The 17,385-nt window shown below is 42.6% G+C and overlaps 1 protein-coding gene across 1 annotated transcript in view; it reads left to right on the forward strand.

Annotated features, from left to right (window-relative positions):
* The window catches only part of enpep (glutamyl aminopeptidase), an 88,701-nt gene that overhangs the window by 15,632 nt on the left and 55,684 nt on the right, over positions 1 to 17,385 (forward strand). The window contains exons 2-3 of the mRNA XM_085962215.1: positions 12,781 to 12,922; positions 13,477 to 13,608. Coding sequence (XP_085818341.1) covers positions 12,781 to 12,922; positions 13,477 to 13,608 — 274 coding nt within the window. The remainder of the gene's footprint in view (positions 1 to 12,780; positions 12,923 to 13,476; positions 13,609 to 17,385) is intronic.

Raw genomic sequence — 17,385 nt, forward strand, 5'->3', positions numbered from 1 at the left:
AACCTTTAAGTGTAAGCGTATATGTGTGTGACTGCGTTTGAGTCTGTGTGAATATTTGTTTGTATTTCTATGCCTGTCTGTGAATGCCGCAGCCTTATCTACGTTCCTCACTGTAACCTTCCCCTCTCCTCAGAGCAGCCTCTCCCCCGCCCCCCCCCCCCATTCCCCCCAATCTGTCCTTCATATCTAGGAGAGATGATATTATTTCTGCAGCTATCTTGGGGTCGAAGTCCAGAGTCTGGGTCCAGATCTCTGCAAGATGATAAAAAGAGAAAAGCACACGGGTCGCGTATCCGCTAGTTGTATCTGCGCAATCCGGCGGAATTGAAAGTACCAGTGCAAAAGATCGAGGAATTTTAAACGTGAGTTATGCCCAAAATCATTTACGTTCGTGTTGTCTGCGATCTTTTAAATTGATTCAAGATTCGATATGCCCCAATCAGGCCCCGCCCACAAAACATGCCACACCTTCAAGTCAAATTGCGAGTTTCCACCGATTGCACTGGTTCAGGAAGGCTCTTCAAATTGCACTCATTTTCTTAGGTGCACAGTAGGCATGTTGTAAACTTTCTTGGATCAAAATATATTTAATTTACTAAGGAACCTACTAGTGTACACCAGTGAAACCATTAAATGCTTCAGTATAGTTTTTAAGTCATTTTCACTATCCAGTTGTTCACAGGTGGAGGACTGGACACCCTTATTAAAAATACTTATTTTTGGTGGGCAACCCATTTTCAGCTGCATTAAAACTGCAGCACATGACCACTGTGAAGTACATCAAAGAATATTTTTTAATGGAAAGAAAAAAAGATAGAACGTAATTGTATCACGCTGCCCGATTGCGCTGGTTCATGAAAGATTTTGTTTGTGATTATGCAAATTTAGTTTAGCAGAAACCTGAATTGTAACCGAACCAGCGCAAATTCAAGCACAATTTGGGCACAATTTCCAGATTTGCGCCCAAGGCGGAAACTCTACCCCATATAAAGAGGAAGAGATATACTACACAGCAAAGAGAAAAATAAACTGTTTTGAGAGGCATGGAATGTATAAGACATACAGGAGAGTAGATGTTGATGAAAGAAAACATTTCTAAGGAGAGAGGAAAAGAGTTGCAGATATACAGTATGCGAAAGTATTGGCGAGCGAGAAATAAGGAACCAGGCAGCAATTTTGACTTCGGGGTGACTGGCGATATCGATGCAGCCACCCATCGTCCATCTCTCCCGATGTTCATTTCGTCTCTCCAAAGTGTGAACGAAAAATGGAAAGACAGGACAAAGAATTAAAGTGGGAGATAATTAGAGCGAGAAACAAACTTTTTTTTGTGTCTAAGAATGCCACAAGAGATCAACTAGTACTACTGAATTTATGAAGTGTTGTTTTGTCCGAGGGACCTTTGAATTGGCCCATTACGCTCTCTCTCAGACTGAACCAACTGACCCTGCAATTTACACTGCGACATACTAGGGCGTGAGTGCTTAACATGTTTGTCTACAATTCTTTTGCCACTATTTTAATGGCGACATTAGCCCATTTATTTTAGATGGGCTAATGACTCCTCCAAAAGGAATTTAGAAAATTGGTGTTCGTACTTCAGTATCCCAGGATGTAACATAGAAACATAGAAGATAGGAGCAGGAGTAGGCCATTCAGCCCCTCGAGCCTACTCTACCATTCAATGAGATCATGGCTGATCATCCAAATTCAGTACCCTGTCCCTGCCTTCTCCCCATATCCCTTGATCCCTTTAGCCTTAAGAAATATATCTAACTCCTTGAATATATTTAATGAACTGGCTTCCACCGCCCTCTGTGGCAGAGAATTCCACAGGTTCACCACTCTCTGGGTGAAGAAATTCCTCCTCATTTCAGTCCTAAATGGCTTACCCCTTATCCTTAGACTATGACCCCTGGTCCTGGACTCCCCGGCCATCATAAACATCCTTCCTGCATCTAGTCTGTCCAGGCCTGACAGGATTTTATAGGTTTCGATGAGATCCCCTCTCAATCTTCTAAACTCCAGTGAGTATAATCCCAATCGACACAATCTCGCCTCATACGTCATTCCTGCCATCCCAGGTATCAGCCTGGTGAATCTTCGCTGCACTCCTTCCATGGCAAGAACGTCCTTCCTCAGGTAAGGCGACCAAAACTGCACACAATACTCAAGGTGCGGTCTCAACTGTAGCAAGACATCCTTGTTCCTGTACTCGAACCCTCTTGCTACGAAGGCCAACATACCATTTGCCTTCTTAACCGCCTTCTGCACCTGCATGCTTACCTTCAGTGACTGGTGCACAAGAACACCCAGGTCTCTTTGCACTTCCCCTTCTCCCAATCTATTGCCATTCAAATAATAATCTGCCTTCCTGTTTTTGCCACCAAAGTGGATAACCTCACATTTATCCACATTATAGTGCATTTGCCATGTTTCTGCCCAATCTGTCCAAATCGTACTGGAGTTTCACGACATCCTCCTCACAGCTTACCCTCCCACCCAGCTTTGTGTCGTCTGCAAATTTGGAGATATTACATCCAATTCCCTCGTCCAGATCATTAATATATATTGTGAACAGCTGGGGTCCTAGGACCAATCCTTGCGGTACCCCACTAGTCACTGCCTGCCACTCGGAAAACAACCCGTTTATTCCAACTCTTTGCTTTCTGTCCGCCAATCAGTTCTCTATCCAAGTCAATACCTTGCCCCCAATCCCATGTGCCTTAATTTTGCACGCTAATCTCTTACGCGGGACCTTATCGAAAGCCTTCTGAAAGTCCAAATACACCACATCCACTGGTTCTCCCTTATCTATTTTACCAGTTACATCCTCAAAAAATTCCAGTAGATTAGTCAAGCATGATTTACCTTTTGTAAATCCATGTTGACTTTGTCCGATCCTGTCACTGCTTACCATGTGCTCTGCTATTACATCTTTTATAATAGATTCTAGCATTTTCCCCACTACCGATGTCAGGCTTACCGGTCTATAATTCCCCGCTTTTTCTCTACCACCTTTTTTGAATAGTGGGGTAACATTAGCTACCCTCCAATCCATGGGTACTGTTCCAGAGTCTATCGAGTTCTGGAAGATGACCAGCAATGCATCTACTATTTCTAGGGCCACTTCCTTAAGTACCCTGGGATGTAGATTATCAGGCCCTGGGGATTTATCGGCCTTCAGTCCCATCAATTTTCCTAACACCATTTCCCTACAAATACTGATTTCTTTCAGTTCCACCCTTTCATCAGGCCCTATGTTCCCCGGCATCTCTGGGAGGCTATTTGTGTCCTCCTTTGTGAAGACAGAACCAAAGTATGAATTTAGTTGGTCCGCCATTTCTTTGTTTCCCATTATAAATTCCTCTGATTCTGACTGTAAGGGACCTACGCTTGACTTCACCAATCTTTTTCTCTTCACATATCTATAAAAGCTTTTACAGTCAGTTTTTATGTTCCCTGAAAGCTTACTCTCACATTCTATTTTCCCTTTCTTAATTAATCCCTTTGTCCTCCTTTGTTGAATCCTAAACTGCTCCCAATCCTCAGGATTATTGCTTTTTCTGGCCAATTTATATGTCATCTCCTTGGATCTTATGCTATCCCTAATTTCCCTTGTTAGCCACGGTTGAGTCACCTTTTTTGTTTTATTTTTATGCCAAACTGGGATGAACAAATTCTGTAGCTCATCCATTCGGTCTTTGAATGTTTGCCATTGCCTATCCACCATCAACCCTTTGAGTGCCATTCCCCAATCAATCCTACCCAACTCGCTCCTCAGACCATCGTAGTTTCCTTTATTTAAATTCAGGACCCTAGTCCCTGAGTCAACTACTTCATTCTCCATCTTAATGAAGAATTTGATCATATTATGATCGCTCAGACCCTAGGGGCCTCGTACAACAAGATTGCTAATTAATCCTTTCTAGTTACATAATACCCAGTCTAAGATGGCCTGATCGCTGGTTGGTTCCTCGACATATTGGTCCAGGAAACCATCCCGTACACACTCCAGGAATTCCTCCTCCACAGTGTTGTTGCTAATTTGGTTGGCCCAATCTATATGTAGATTAAAGTCACCCATGATGACTGCTGTGCCCTTATTGCACGCTTCTTTAATTTCCTTTTTAATGCCATCCCCAACCTCTGCCTTACTGTTGGGAGGTCTATATACCACTCCTACTAATGTTTTTTTCCCCTTGGTATTTCTCAATTCTACCCATACAGATTCCACATCATCAGAGCTAATATCCTTCATTACAATTGTATTAATCCCTTCTTTAACCAGTAATGCTACCCCACCTCCTTTTCCTTTTTGCCTATCTTTCCTGAATATCGAATACCCCTGGATGTTGAGTTCCCAGTCTTGGCCATCCTTGAGCCACGTTTCCGTAATCCCAACCAAATCATATTCGTTTACCTCTATTTGCGCAGCCAATTCGTCCACCTTATTACAAATGCTCCTCGCATTAAGACACAAAGCCTTCAGGCTTGTTTTTTTAACGCTCTTAGACCTATTAGAATTATTATTTACTGTGACCACGTTTGATTTAAACCGTTGATTTCTCTGACTGCCACTTTTGTTTTTCTCCTTCCTATCTTTTGCTTTTATCCCTGTTTCCCTTTCCTCTGTCTCCCTGCTCAGGTTCCCAACCCCCTGCCATTTTAGTTTAAACCCCCCTGAACCGTGCTAGCAAACCTCCCTGCAAGGATATTTGTCCCGCTCTGGTTCAGGTGCAACCCGTCCGACTTGTACAAGTCCCACCTTCCCCAGAAGCAGGCCCAGTGATCCAGGAAACTAAAGCCCTCCCTCCTGCACCAACTCTTAGCCACGTATTCATCTGCTCTATCCTCCTATTCCTATACTCACTAGCACATGGCACCGGGAGTAATCCAGAGATTACAACCTTTGAGGTCCTGCTCTTTAATCTGCTACCTAGCTCCCTAAATTCTTGCTGCAGGACCTCATCCCTCTTCCTACCCATGTCATTGGTCCCAATGTGAACCACGACCTCTGACTGTTCACCCTCCCCCTTCAGAATGCCCTGCAGCCGTTCAGTGACATCCTTGACCCTGGCACCAGGGAGGCAACAAACCATCCTGGAGTCACGTCTACGGCCACAGAAACGCCTATCTGTTCCCCTTACGATAGAATCCCCTACCACTATTGCTCTCCCACTCTTTTTCCTCCCTTCCTGAGCAGCAGAAGCACCCCTGGTGCCGGGAAGTTGGCTGCTGCTGCCTTCCTCTGGTAAGTCATCCCCCTCAACAGTATCCAAATCGGTATACCTGTAATATCAGGGCCTGTCTTTAAATGAATATTGCTGATGATGATTCACCATTAATAAATTCAAACAAAGTAGCTTTAATACATTTTGTAAGTCAGGGTGAATGTTCTTGGGAGACAAATGTTTACAGAATAATAATAAAAAATAAACTGAGTGTTATGTTTTTTTTTTAGAAGGCAAGACCTGTTCAAATAGGAAATAGGATAAATTCAACACCGGTACCTAAAGCTGTATCGGTGCACTATTGCAGGTATCATCTTTCAGATGAGGCATTAAACTGAGGCCGCGTCTACTCCCTTAGGTGGACATAAGATTCCACGGCACTATTCAAAGAATAGCAGGGGTGTTATGCTACTTTTCTGGCCAATATTTATCCCCCAACCAAATCCCTAAAATCCAGATTATCTAGTCATTTATCTCTGTGCTGTTTGTGGAACCTGATTGTGCAGAAATTGGCTGCGACATTTCTTTGCATTACAACAGTAACTTTATTTTAATAAGTAATTCAATGGCTGTGAAACGCTTTGGGATGTCCTGAGATTGTGAAAAGCGCTATATAAATGCAAGTGTTTTTTTTCTTCTCTCTTGCCTTCTTTCTCTGTTTCTTTCTATTCGTAGTCTAAGGTTGCCATTTCCAAAAGGTCTTGCTAATGACGACAAACTGCTGATTATACAAAAATCATCAAGATTATGTTTGTTGAGGTGGAAAATATCTCCCTTCATCAGTGTTAAACATACAGTCAGAATTGGGGCACGAGCCATGCAACTCTTGCAGAACAGTTTGTGCATCATAACTGCAAAATTTATAATAAAAGAAGAAAAAGCTTTGTCATTCAGTATGTTATAGCAGCAACTTGTAGGCGAGAAACCATCTTTTTAAATCATACTCTACTGTTTACGTATGGATTACTGTTATCACTATAATAAGCTTTACTCACGTTTCTTTATCAATTTTAATAGCCTTTGTCAAAACATATGTTTAATATTTATTATCTTGTTGCAATAGGAGGCAATAAGGGACATTAATTTGCAAAATATCTCACGCACTGCAATTTTTGTAGAAACCAGATACTGAAATTGTGCTTGCTATGTCTTATTTCCAGAGAAAAAAATGAAACTATTTAACTTTCATCTTCCTCTTGAGCCCCACAATCTCATGGTTTTAAAGGTTTTATTAACCATTCTAAACCTCAGAATCTGAAGATTGGCGATAACTGATCAGACATAGAAGGGACTCTGTTAAATGAGTTGTCTCATCGTTGACCCTGGAGTACAACAGCACCTGGATGTGTCAACTTGTTCGAGTTCAATCTGGAACACACAAACGGGAAGTTTAATAAATCTGGTCAAATCTCCACATAATAAGCTGTAACTGAGCCAGATGGGTCATTTTTGTTATTTAGAATAGTCTGTTTTGAAGCCCAACCCCAACTCCACCTCCATTTTGCGCAGGAAAGTGAAGCACTTTTGGGTAATGTTCACCTGTATTACAAATTTCCTGAGAGCACTGAGGTAACTACACTTGTCCACATTTCCAAATATTAGGGATTGAAATAATTAAAATAGTGCCATTAGAGCTATTTGCTTCAAGCAAGCTTTCAACTTATTGAAATATTGGTAATGCCACATAGACAAAGCGATTCAGATAAGTATAATAATGAGTATATTGTAATGGATGCTTGGATTTGTTACAATAAAGCTTATTTCTATTTGCATCCAGCTTTATTAGAGATGTTTATAAACCGATGAATTACAGTTGGCAATATCAGCAGATGACTAACATTAATCTGCTAGAGTACTGCGTGCAGTTCTGGTCACCACATTACAGGAAAGATGTGATTGCACTAGAGAGGGTACAGAGGAGATTTACAAGGATGTTGCCGGGAGTAGAGAATCTTAGCTATGAGGAAAGACTGGATAGGCTGGGGAGACCTTATTGAGGTGTATAAAATTATGAGGGGCATAGATAAAGTGGATAGAACGGACCTATTTCCCTTAGCAGAGGGGTCAAAAACCAAGGGGGGCACAGATTTAAAGTAATTGGGGGAAGGTTTAGAGTGGATTTGAGGGGAAATTCTTCACCCAGAGGGTTGTGGGGGTCTGGAACTCACTGCCTGAAAGGGTGGTAGAGGCAGGAACCCTAACCACATTTAAAAAAGTACTTGGATGTGCACTTGGGATGCTCTAACCTGCAGGGCTACAGACCAAGAGCTGGGAAGTGGGATTACGCTGGATAGCTCTTTGTTGGCCGGCGCAGACACGATGAGCCGAAATGGCCTCCTTCCATGCTGTAACTTTCTATGATTCTATCTGACATTGTGCTGTCTGCTACTTTAACAGAGGCATTAATTTATTTAAAATAAATTAATTAATGACTGTTAAAATAATGAACAGGAATGCCAACCAAATGCAGTATGCTAGTATTACTAGCAGTAATTACTAAGCTATAATAATCTGCTCAAATTTGAATGACTGACTAATTTTAAGAATTTGTTATTTTGTTACCTATTTTCTTATCCAGCAGAAGCCTGAATAAGACTGAGCTTTCAAGTCAGGAGTTTGTAATTTGTTGCAGTGGAGCTTGGAAATTAAATTAGCCTTTCAGAATTGCAGCAGTGTTTGCACAATAACTCCAAATATAATGCACAATTAAATCTTTCATCTTTATAGAGTAAATATGTTAGGTTTCTTTTTTCCCTTCCGTCTGCCCTTCCTTCCCTGGTAACAGTAGTCTGGTGGCTGAATGCAACGTGGACACTTGCAGGCAATAACCATAGAAGGTACAATAAAAATACATTAAAATAAAACAATTTAAATACAGGCAATAAAAGAGAATGACAATTAATTTATCCTTTTCTTGCTGCAAGTATCTTTTCCATGTATATTTTGTAAAAATTTATGGATTTGCAGATTCATCATCATATTTTAGGATTTTAGCCTCTCACCCTATGTTAAAAATGCTATTATCGAGCTAGTCTTGGCTCTCAAGGTTATGTTCACAGTACAGCACAGCTTGTAGATGTAGATTAAGGATTGTCTGATCCACTATGGTGGAGCGAATGAAAGATAGTTTAACATTTCACTGATTGTTCACACTCTTTGCTGTGGTGACAACTCTATTCATTTAATTTCAGCAGGGGTCATTGTCAAGTTAGGCTGGTGGATCTGCAGTTGGGGTGGGGGGAGGGCCGCAGGGATTGCTGCCACCATGAGGGAGCCTGACTTTGCAGAAGAGAGAAATTCTGCTGCAACGGGAGCACCAGAAGAAGAGGGGTCAGTATTAAAGGAGCAGAAGCCTACCAAAGATTGGAAGAAATGTCTCGTTGTCACTGAAGAGCTCGGCCAAAACCGGAGTCTTCAGCAGGCGAGTGTCGGGTGGGGGTGTGAAATGAAGAGCGAAGAGGTCACTACCAAGCCCTCTACCTCCATGGAGGAACCTCGGGGCCATTCCATTATCATCTCTTTCTGGGGCATACTGCACCCTTCCCCATTGTTGGTCCTGGGAAGTAGCAGTAACAGGCCCACACAAGAAAAATGCATCAGCGACCTGGGCCTTGCTCTCTGCCATCATTTACATGTGGTGGTGGTGGGGAAGGAGTGACCAGTGAGTCTTGGCGGGGTGGGGGAGTGAGGTGCTACTCAGGAGTGAGGCAGCAGTAGGGTCTACTCCCTGAATTCAATCATTCTCTGCCACAATCCGGCCCGATTTCAGGCGGGAGCACAGTAAGAATCCAGCACAAGTTGTGCTGATGGGAACATAAGAAATAGGAGCAGGAATAGGCCACTTGGCCCCTCGAGCCTGCTCCGACATTCAATAAGATCATGGCTGATCTTGGGCTCAAAGCCACTTCCCCGCCTGCTCCCCATAACCCTTCACTCCCTTATCTTGCAAAAATCTGTCTATCTCCACCTTAAATGTATTTAATGACCCAGCCTCCACAGCTCTCTGGGGCAAAGAGTTCCACAAATTTACGACCCTCAGAGAAGAAATTCCTCCTCATCTCCGTTCTAAAAGGGCGACCCTTTATTCTAAAACTGTGCCCCCGAGTTCTAGATTTCCCCACGAGGGGAAACATCCTCTCTGCATCTACCTTGTCGAGCCCCCTCAGTATCTTATGTTTCAATAAGATCACCTTTCATTCTTCTATATTCTAATGAATACAGGCCCAGCCTGCTCAATTTCTCCTCATAAGTCAACCCCCTCATCTCTGGAATTAACCTAGTGAATCGTCTCTGAACTGCCTCCAATGCAAGTATATCCTTCCATAAATAAGGAGACCAAAACTGTACGCAGTACTCAAGGTGTGGTCTCACCAATACCCTGTACAGTTGTAGCAGGACTTCCCTGTTTTTATACTCCAACCCCCTTGAAATAAATGCCAACATTCCATTTGCCTTTTTGATTACTTGCTGTACCTGCATGCTAACTTTTTGTGTTTCATGCACAAGGACCCCATGGTCCCTCTGAACTGTAGCATTTTGTAATCTCCATTTAATTAATAATTCACTTTTTTATTTTTCCTGCCAAAGTGGATAACCTCGCACTTTCCCACATTATACTCCATCTGCCAAATGTTTTCCCACTCACCTAGCCTGTCTATATCCCTTTGCAGATTCTTTGAGTCCTCTGCACAACTTGCTTTCCCACCCATCTTTGTATCATCCGCAAACTTGGTTACATTACACTCGGTCTCTTCATCCAAGTTATTAATGTAGATTGTAAATAGTTGAGGCCCCAGCACCGATCCCTGTGGCACCCCACTAGTTACCGTTTGGCAACCGAAAAATGACCCACTTATCCCGACTCTCTGCTTTCTGTTAGTTAGCCAATTCTCTATCCATGCTAATATATTACCCCCAATTCTGTGAGCTCTTATCTTATGCAGTAACCTTTTATGTGGCACCTTATCGAATGCCTTCTGTAAATCCAAATACATCACATCCACTGGTTCACCTTTGTCCACCCTGCTCGTTACATCCTCAAAGAACTCCAACAAATTTGTTAAACATAATTTCCCTTTCATAAAACCATGCTGACTCTGCCTGACTGCATTCTGATTTTCCAAATGCCCTGCTACTGCTTCCTTAATGAAGGACTCCAGCATTTTCCCAACGACAGATGTTAGGCTAACTGGTCTATAGTTTCCTGCTTTCTGTCTCCCTCCTTTCTTAAATAGGGGTGTTACATTTGCAGTTTTCCAATCTGCTGGGACCTCTCCAGAGTCCAGGGAATTTTGGTATATTGCAACCAATGCATCCACTATCCCTGCAGCCCTGTGAAGCAGGCCATCTGGCCCAGGGGACGTGTTGCCTTTTAGTCCCATTATTTTACCAAGTACTATTTCCCTAGTGATTGTCTTTAGTTCTCCCCTCCCTGTGGCCCCTTGATTTTTGGGATGGTTTTCATGTCTTCTACTGTGAAGGCAGATACAAAATATTTGTTCAGAGTCTCTGCCATTTCCCCGTTCTCCATTATTAATTCCCCTGTCTCATCCTCTAAGGGACCAATGTTTACTTTAGCTACCCTCTTCCTTTTTATATACCTGTAGAAGCTCTTATTATCTGTTTTAATGTTTCTTGCCAGTTTTCTCTCATAATTCATCTCTCTTATTAAATTCCCAATTCTCTGGGCTCCCACCAATCTTGGCAACATTGTATGTCTTCATTTTCAATTTGATACCATCCTTAGTTAGCCACGGATGGTGCTCCCTTCTCTTAAATTTTTCTTTCTCTCTGGAATATATTTTCGTTGAGAGTTATGAAATATCCCCTTAAATGTCCACCACTACATTTCAACTGTCTTACCCTTTAATTTATGTGTCTAGTCCACTTTAGCCAGTTCTGCCCTCATGCCATTGTAATTGCCTTTGTTTAAGATCAGGACACTGGTTTGAGATGCAACTTTCTCACCCTCCAACTGAATTTGAAATTCAACCATGCTATGATCACTCTTTCCTAGAGGATACTTTACTATGAGATCATTTATTAATTCTGTCTCATTACACAGTACCAGATCTAAGATAGCCTGCTCCCTGGTTGGTTCCATTACATACTGTTCTAGGAAACCATCCCGGATGCACTCTATGAACTCCTCAAGACTTCCATGGCCAATTTGATTTGTCCAATCAATATGGAGATTAAAATCACCCATGATTTTTACCGTACCTTTTTTTTTTACAGGCCTCCATTATTTGTTGATTTATACTCTGTCCAACAGTGTTGCTACTGTTCGGGGGCCTGTAGACTACGCCGACCAGAGACCTTTTCAAATTATTTTTTTATCTCCACCCAAACCGATTCTACATCTTGATCTTCTGATCCAATATCACTTCTCACCACTGCACTGATCCCACCCTTTACCAACAAAGCCACCCCACCTCCCTTTCCTTTCTGTCTGTTCTTCCGAATTGTCAGATACCCTGGAACATTCAGTTCCCAGCCCTGATCACCTTGCAAGCACGTCTCTGTAATGGTGATCAGATCATACCCATTTGTATCTATTTGTGCCATCAACTCCTCTATCTTGTTATGAATGCTGTGTGCATTCAGATATAGAGCTTTTAACTTTGTCTTTTTACCGTTTCTCCTTGTTTTGGCCCCATTTTCTGTTGCACTCTTATTTTCAAACGTTCTGTCCCTTCCTGTCACACTCTGGTTAATATTTCCCCCATCTCCATCCTGCTCTATTGTTTTCTGATCATAACTGTTCTTCTGTATGTTCATGTGCTGCATAAAAAAGCAACTTAATGATTCATAATGAGGCTTGGTCTACCTTCGGAGAGACTGAAGTACTCATGCAAAAGACACGTACAGTTCTGGTCGCAAGGGGGTGCGATTGTTACACCCCCATTTCACACAATCATACAAGCCGATTAACTCCCACAAAAGAAAGATGTCAGACTGCTGAAAGAATTGAGTGACTGAAGAGAGTCATTTGGAGGAAGGTTTGTGCAAATTAGTTTCAACGGATTAAATCTGCACTTTGTGTTCGTGTAACAGATGCTGACAATAAAAAGAACTCTTGAAACAATTATGCTGAGCAGAAATTGGCTAGTGGAACCAATTTCACATTCTCTTTTCTCTATGATTTAATTAGTATATTTTATTAATAAAACAAACAAAATAAATGAATGCAACACAGTTTCCTGGCAAATAAAGTGATCGCGTGCAGTAGGAATATCCTGTTCCCAGATTCATTATTGCTTCCGAATAACCAGATATAATAAGGCGACTGACTGTAATTTTCAAACACAAGTAAATTGTGTGCAGTGGTTGGTCAACTGGGTTTAAAAAAATAAAGATTGCCTACAGTAGTGAGTGCTTCTTCAGGCTTCATTTAGAATGTAGGTTTAATGAACTTTTAAGCAATGCCTGATCAGAGAAGCTTGAAAAACGCCTGGTCAGAAAAGCTTGGAAAAATTAGTTACCAGAGTGATTTTGTTGTTTTTGATTTTTCTGGTGATTTTCAAAAATGTTGTTTTACTAACAGGAGCATTGCAGCTACTGACCATGAACCAACAGACGCACGGAAATCGTTCCCTTGTTTCGATGAGCCCAATAAGAAAGCGACATACACCATCTCTTTAATACACAATGAGCCATATCAAGTACTTTCAAACATGCCATTTGAGGTAATTATATAACACTTCAAAAATAAAATTGGTGCAGTCATAGGCCTTGAATTGCTGAAGCACATGGACAGGTGTGTTTATGGGAAAATGGGGAGTATGTTTAATCAGAATTTCTCTTTACCAGCTGATCTGCTGTGGTGCTGCTCATAGGCAATCCAGAATCTGGAGCCCAGCTGTGATGTTTAGCTGCTAAGATGGAGCTGTATTTAGTCTGGCCTAACCCTTTAAGGCCACTGTTCAAGTACTTCCTACGGGAAAGTGATCTAAATAGGATAATGCTGAGGGAAGTTTCTGTAAACTGATATTAACTTGTAAAGCCCCAGATCCTGCTCTTTGAGGTGTTGTGGGGGGGAAGGTTTGAAGGTTCTGATCTTGATGAAAATAGTCGTAATTAACTAGCCTTATCTCTTTTATACTTTCGACACTTTAAACTGTGACATCTGATATATCTACATATATATATTTGTACAATTAAAGACACTGAATCAAATCCAACATACAGATGTGTCAATGCTACGTGGAGAGTGGAATTAATCAGCTTCTTTGTCTTCCAGAAAAAGGAAGATCTGGGTGGTGGCCAGAAAAAAACAACATTTAAAATATCCGTCAAAATGAGTACTTATTTGGTCTGTTTTGCTGTTCATCAGTTTGCATTTGAAGAAAGAATATCATCAAACGGAATCCCTGTGAGTTATTTAATGTCTTGGGAACAAGCTAGTATTTTTATGCCAAAGTATTCATTGTTTTGCAAAATCGGAACTTCCCCCACACTGCAGAGATTTGTCTCTTTCACATAGCAGTTGCTGCGAGGTAACTAAATAAAGAACAATTCATTGATGACCCGACTGGTAAAATGGTATTGCAATAACAGTGATTGGGGGTAATTCTGACTTTGTGTGATGATGTAAAATGGATGATAATGCACAAAGTCAAAATGACTTCCATTGTGTGTGGCATGGTCGGGATCACCCACTGGTTTAAGTGTCATATATAATGGCTCCATGATGTCTAAACAGACTTGGCGTTGAACGATCAACACTGGTGTTACGACTTTGTAGCTCTACCTCATGACTTTCTTAACATAAGTGGAGCTCAGCTATACATATCAGAATGATCACAAGTTCAACCCTCAGTCTGCAATGAGTTAGCTGGCCTGAACAATTGGGATGCTGCAATTGGCATTCGTGCTTGTGAGCTAGGGAGGGGAAAATCAGCCGAAGTTCCTGCTCCTGGTTACTATACTGTGATGCTGGAAAAGTGCATGTATGTAGATGCTGCCAATTCTCTTATCTTACCGCCTCGTGTTTGAGCCATATTTCAGGGGAAAAAATGGCTGCCACCTCGCTTCCGGCACGAGATACACCATTTTGGGGAGGTCCATAGTGTCTTGTTTTGCACACTTTGTACAAAAATAATAACTTGCAGGACAACGGAGTATTACAGTTTAACTCTTATTAAGCATTAGGTCTGATCTTACTCATAGCAGCACAGTGGGGAAAGCCTGGCATTAGGACCCCTAGCCTGGATCTTCCAAACAATAGTAGTCCTTACAGATGCCTGCAGGCCAATGACAACTCAGCATGTGATCACGTGAATATAATAGGTATTCCTTACAGATGCTTGCGGGCCAATGATAATTCAATATGCAAATGTTACATCCCCTTTTAAAAGAAAAATGTTATGCATTACTTTTAAACCTTTCTTCTACATAATGTTCTCGGTAGCATAAACATATAAGTAAACTCAGCATTTAACTAGCACTGAAAACATCTCAACGTTTCAATAACGATGTACAGTTTTTTTAGGGCAGTGATCCGCCTACACCCTTTGACAGTTCACAAGTCAAGGATAACTCTAGGCTTGACCTCTCGTCCTGACCTTGTGTGGTATGAAACTGAGCATGCTCCTGAATTGGTCAACAATTCAGGTTCCGGTTTAGGTTCAGGTAAGTATGATGAGTTTTGTGTATTGCTCTGTTCATCACACTGTTGAACTGATCCTCTCATCGGAATGACGGCGTTGTTCCTTGGTGTTCAGGAGGTGCCTGCGATTGCGGCGGTACACCTGTCCTTCTGGGGTGCGGACGTGATACGATCGCTCAGTGTCAGCTGGCTGGATGACGACTGCTGGCTTCCAGTAGTTATGCTCCTGGATTCTGATGGATTCTCCATTGTGCAGCGGCGGCAGTAGTCTAGCTGACCTGTCATAGTATCTCTTTTGGTGTTGCTGTCTCTGTACACGTTTTGCATGCACTTGCTTGCAGCTGATGACCTCTGGCTGCAGCTGCTGGTTGGTGCTTGGAAGGATTGAGCGAAGTCTGCGGCTCATCAACAGCTGTGCTGGTGACTTGAAGTTGTCAACCGGAGTGTTGCGGTACTCAAGGAGACTGATGTAGGGGTCTCTTTTGTCCGCTTTGGCTTTGTCCATGAGTGTTTTTGCAATCTGGACAGTTTTTTCAGCAAGGCCATTACTTTGAGGGTAATGTGGGCTTGATGTGACATGTGTGAAATCCCATGCCTTGGCAAACGACTCAAACTCTTTTGATTTGTATTGGGGGCCATTGTCTGAGACTAAAGTCTCTACCATGCCATGCCTGGTAAAGGCTGCCTTTAGCTTGTGATCACAGCTGCAGATGTGGTGCTGTGAAGCTTGTCCAGTTCAAAAAATCTGCTGTAGTAATCAACAGTCACTATGTAGTCCTCGTTCCATGTGAACAGATCCATTGCCGCGACCTGCCAGGGCCTGTCTGGGATACGGTGAGGTATCATGGGCTCTTTGACATTTGATGGGCGGCGCTCTAGACAAATGGAACATTTTCCGACAATGTCCTCAATGTGTTTGCACATTCCAGGCCAAAACATAATGTCACATGCTCTTTGTTTGCATTTTTCCATGCCAATATGTCCAGCATGAATTTTTGTCAACATATCTTCTCTGAGACTGGTAGTAATGATGAATTTCTCCCCTTTGAAGATGATTCCGTTGATTTGTGACAGTTCGTCTCTGTGGTTCCAGAATTCAGATATGCTCTGAGGACATTTCCTCCTTTCCTCAGGCCATCCTTCATGTATGACTTTGCTCAGCAGTGTGAGTTGTGCATCTTTCTCTGTTCCTGCTCGGATCTCCTTCAGTTTTGAGTCACTCACAGGTAAGCTGTTGTACACCATGTGCACCTGCACATCCATGCCTTCACTGAGGCTGCTGTCCTGGTAGCTAAGAGACTTTCTGGAGAGCGTGTCTGCGACAGGAATGTCTATGCCTGGATGGTGAATGATTGTGAAGTCGTACTTCTGTAGCTGAAGGATCATTCTCTGTAGCCTTGGTGGGGCTGCAGCTAGTGGTTTCCTCATGATTGACTCGAGGGGCTTGTGGTCGGATACCACAATGACTTGTCGGCCATAGACTTACTGGTGGAAACGCTTACATCCAAACAGAATTGCATATAGCTCTTTCTCGATTTGAGCATAGTTGATTTCATGGTCTGTGAGCGATCTGGATGCGTAGCCGATGGGCTTTCCTTCTTGCAGTAATACTGCGCCTAGTCCGTACTTTGACGTGTCCACTTGTAGTCTGAGTTCTTTGTTGGGGTTGAAGTAGGCAAGAACTGGTCCTGGTTCTCTGGTGATTAGGTCTTTCATTTTCTGAAATGCTGTGTTATGTTGTTTGTCCCACAGGAACTCATTGGATTGTTTGAGCAACTGACGCATGGGTGCGTTGATTTCGGAGAGGTTCGGGGCAAACTTGGCTAAGTAGTTAACCATGCCTAGTACTGTCTCTAGCTCTGCGCAGTTCTTCGGCGGCTCCATCTTCTTGATGGCGGAGATTTTCTCTGGATCCGGCTTAATGCCATCAGTTGAGAGGCGATGCCCGAAATAACTGATCTCGGTGGATCCGATTATGCTTTTCTCGGGGTTGAGCCGGATACCTTTCTCCTGTGATCTTTGTAGCATCGCACGGAGGTTCCTGTCATGTTCCTCTCTATTCCTGCCATAGATGAGGATGTCGTCTACGATTGCGACTACTCCATCGAGGCCTTCATAGGTTTCGTCAATCTTCCGCTGGAATTCAGCCTGAGCTGAGATAAGACCAAATGGTAAACGCAGAAATCGGTAGCGTCCAAATGATGTGTTGAACATTGTTAGCTTAGATGACTCTTCCGTGAGCTTGATAGTTCAGTATCCTGATCGTGCGTCCATTACACTGAAGTAACGTGCTCCCACTAGCTTGGGTGTGATGTCATCTAGCGTTGGTAGAGGGTAGTGAGGGCGTTTGATAGCCTTGTTCAAATCTCTGGGGTCGAGACAGACTCTGAGCTTGCCTGTACATGGTTTCTCAACCACTACCAATGCGTTGACCCACTCTGTCGGTTCTGTTTCCTGGACGATGATTTCTGTATTCTCCATGCTCTGCAGCTCCTCCTTCAGGTGACTATGTAGAGCAAGGGGTATCCTTCTCGGTGGGCA

Source organism: Somniosus microcephalus, chromosome 2 (genome assembly GCF_052327205.1).
Source record: "Somniosus microcephalus isolate GS21.2 chromosome 2, FLI_Smic_1.0, whole genome shotgun sequence".
In the NCBI taxonomy this organism is placed as follows: domain Eukaryota; kingdom Metazoa; phylum Chordata; class Chondrichthyes; order Squaliformes; family Somniosidae; genus Somniosus; species Somniosus microcephalus.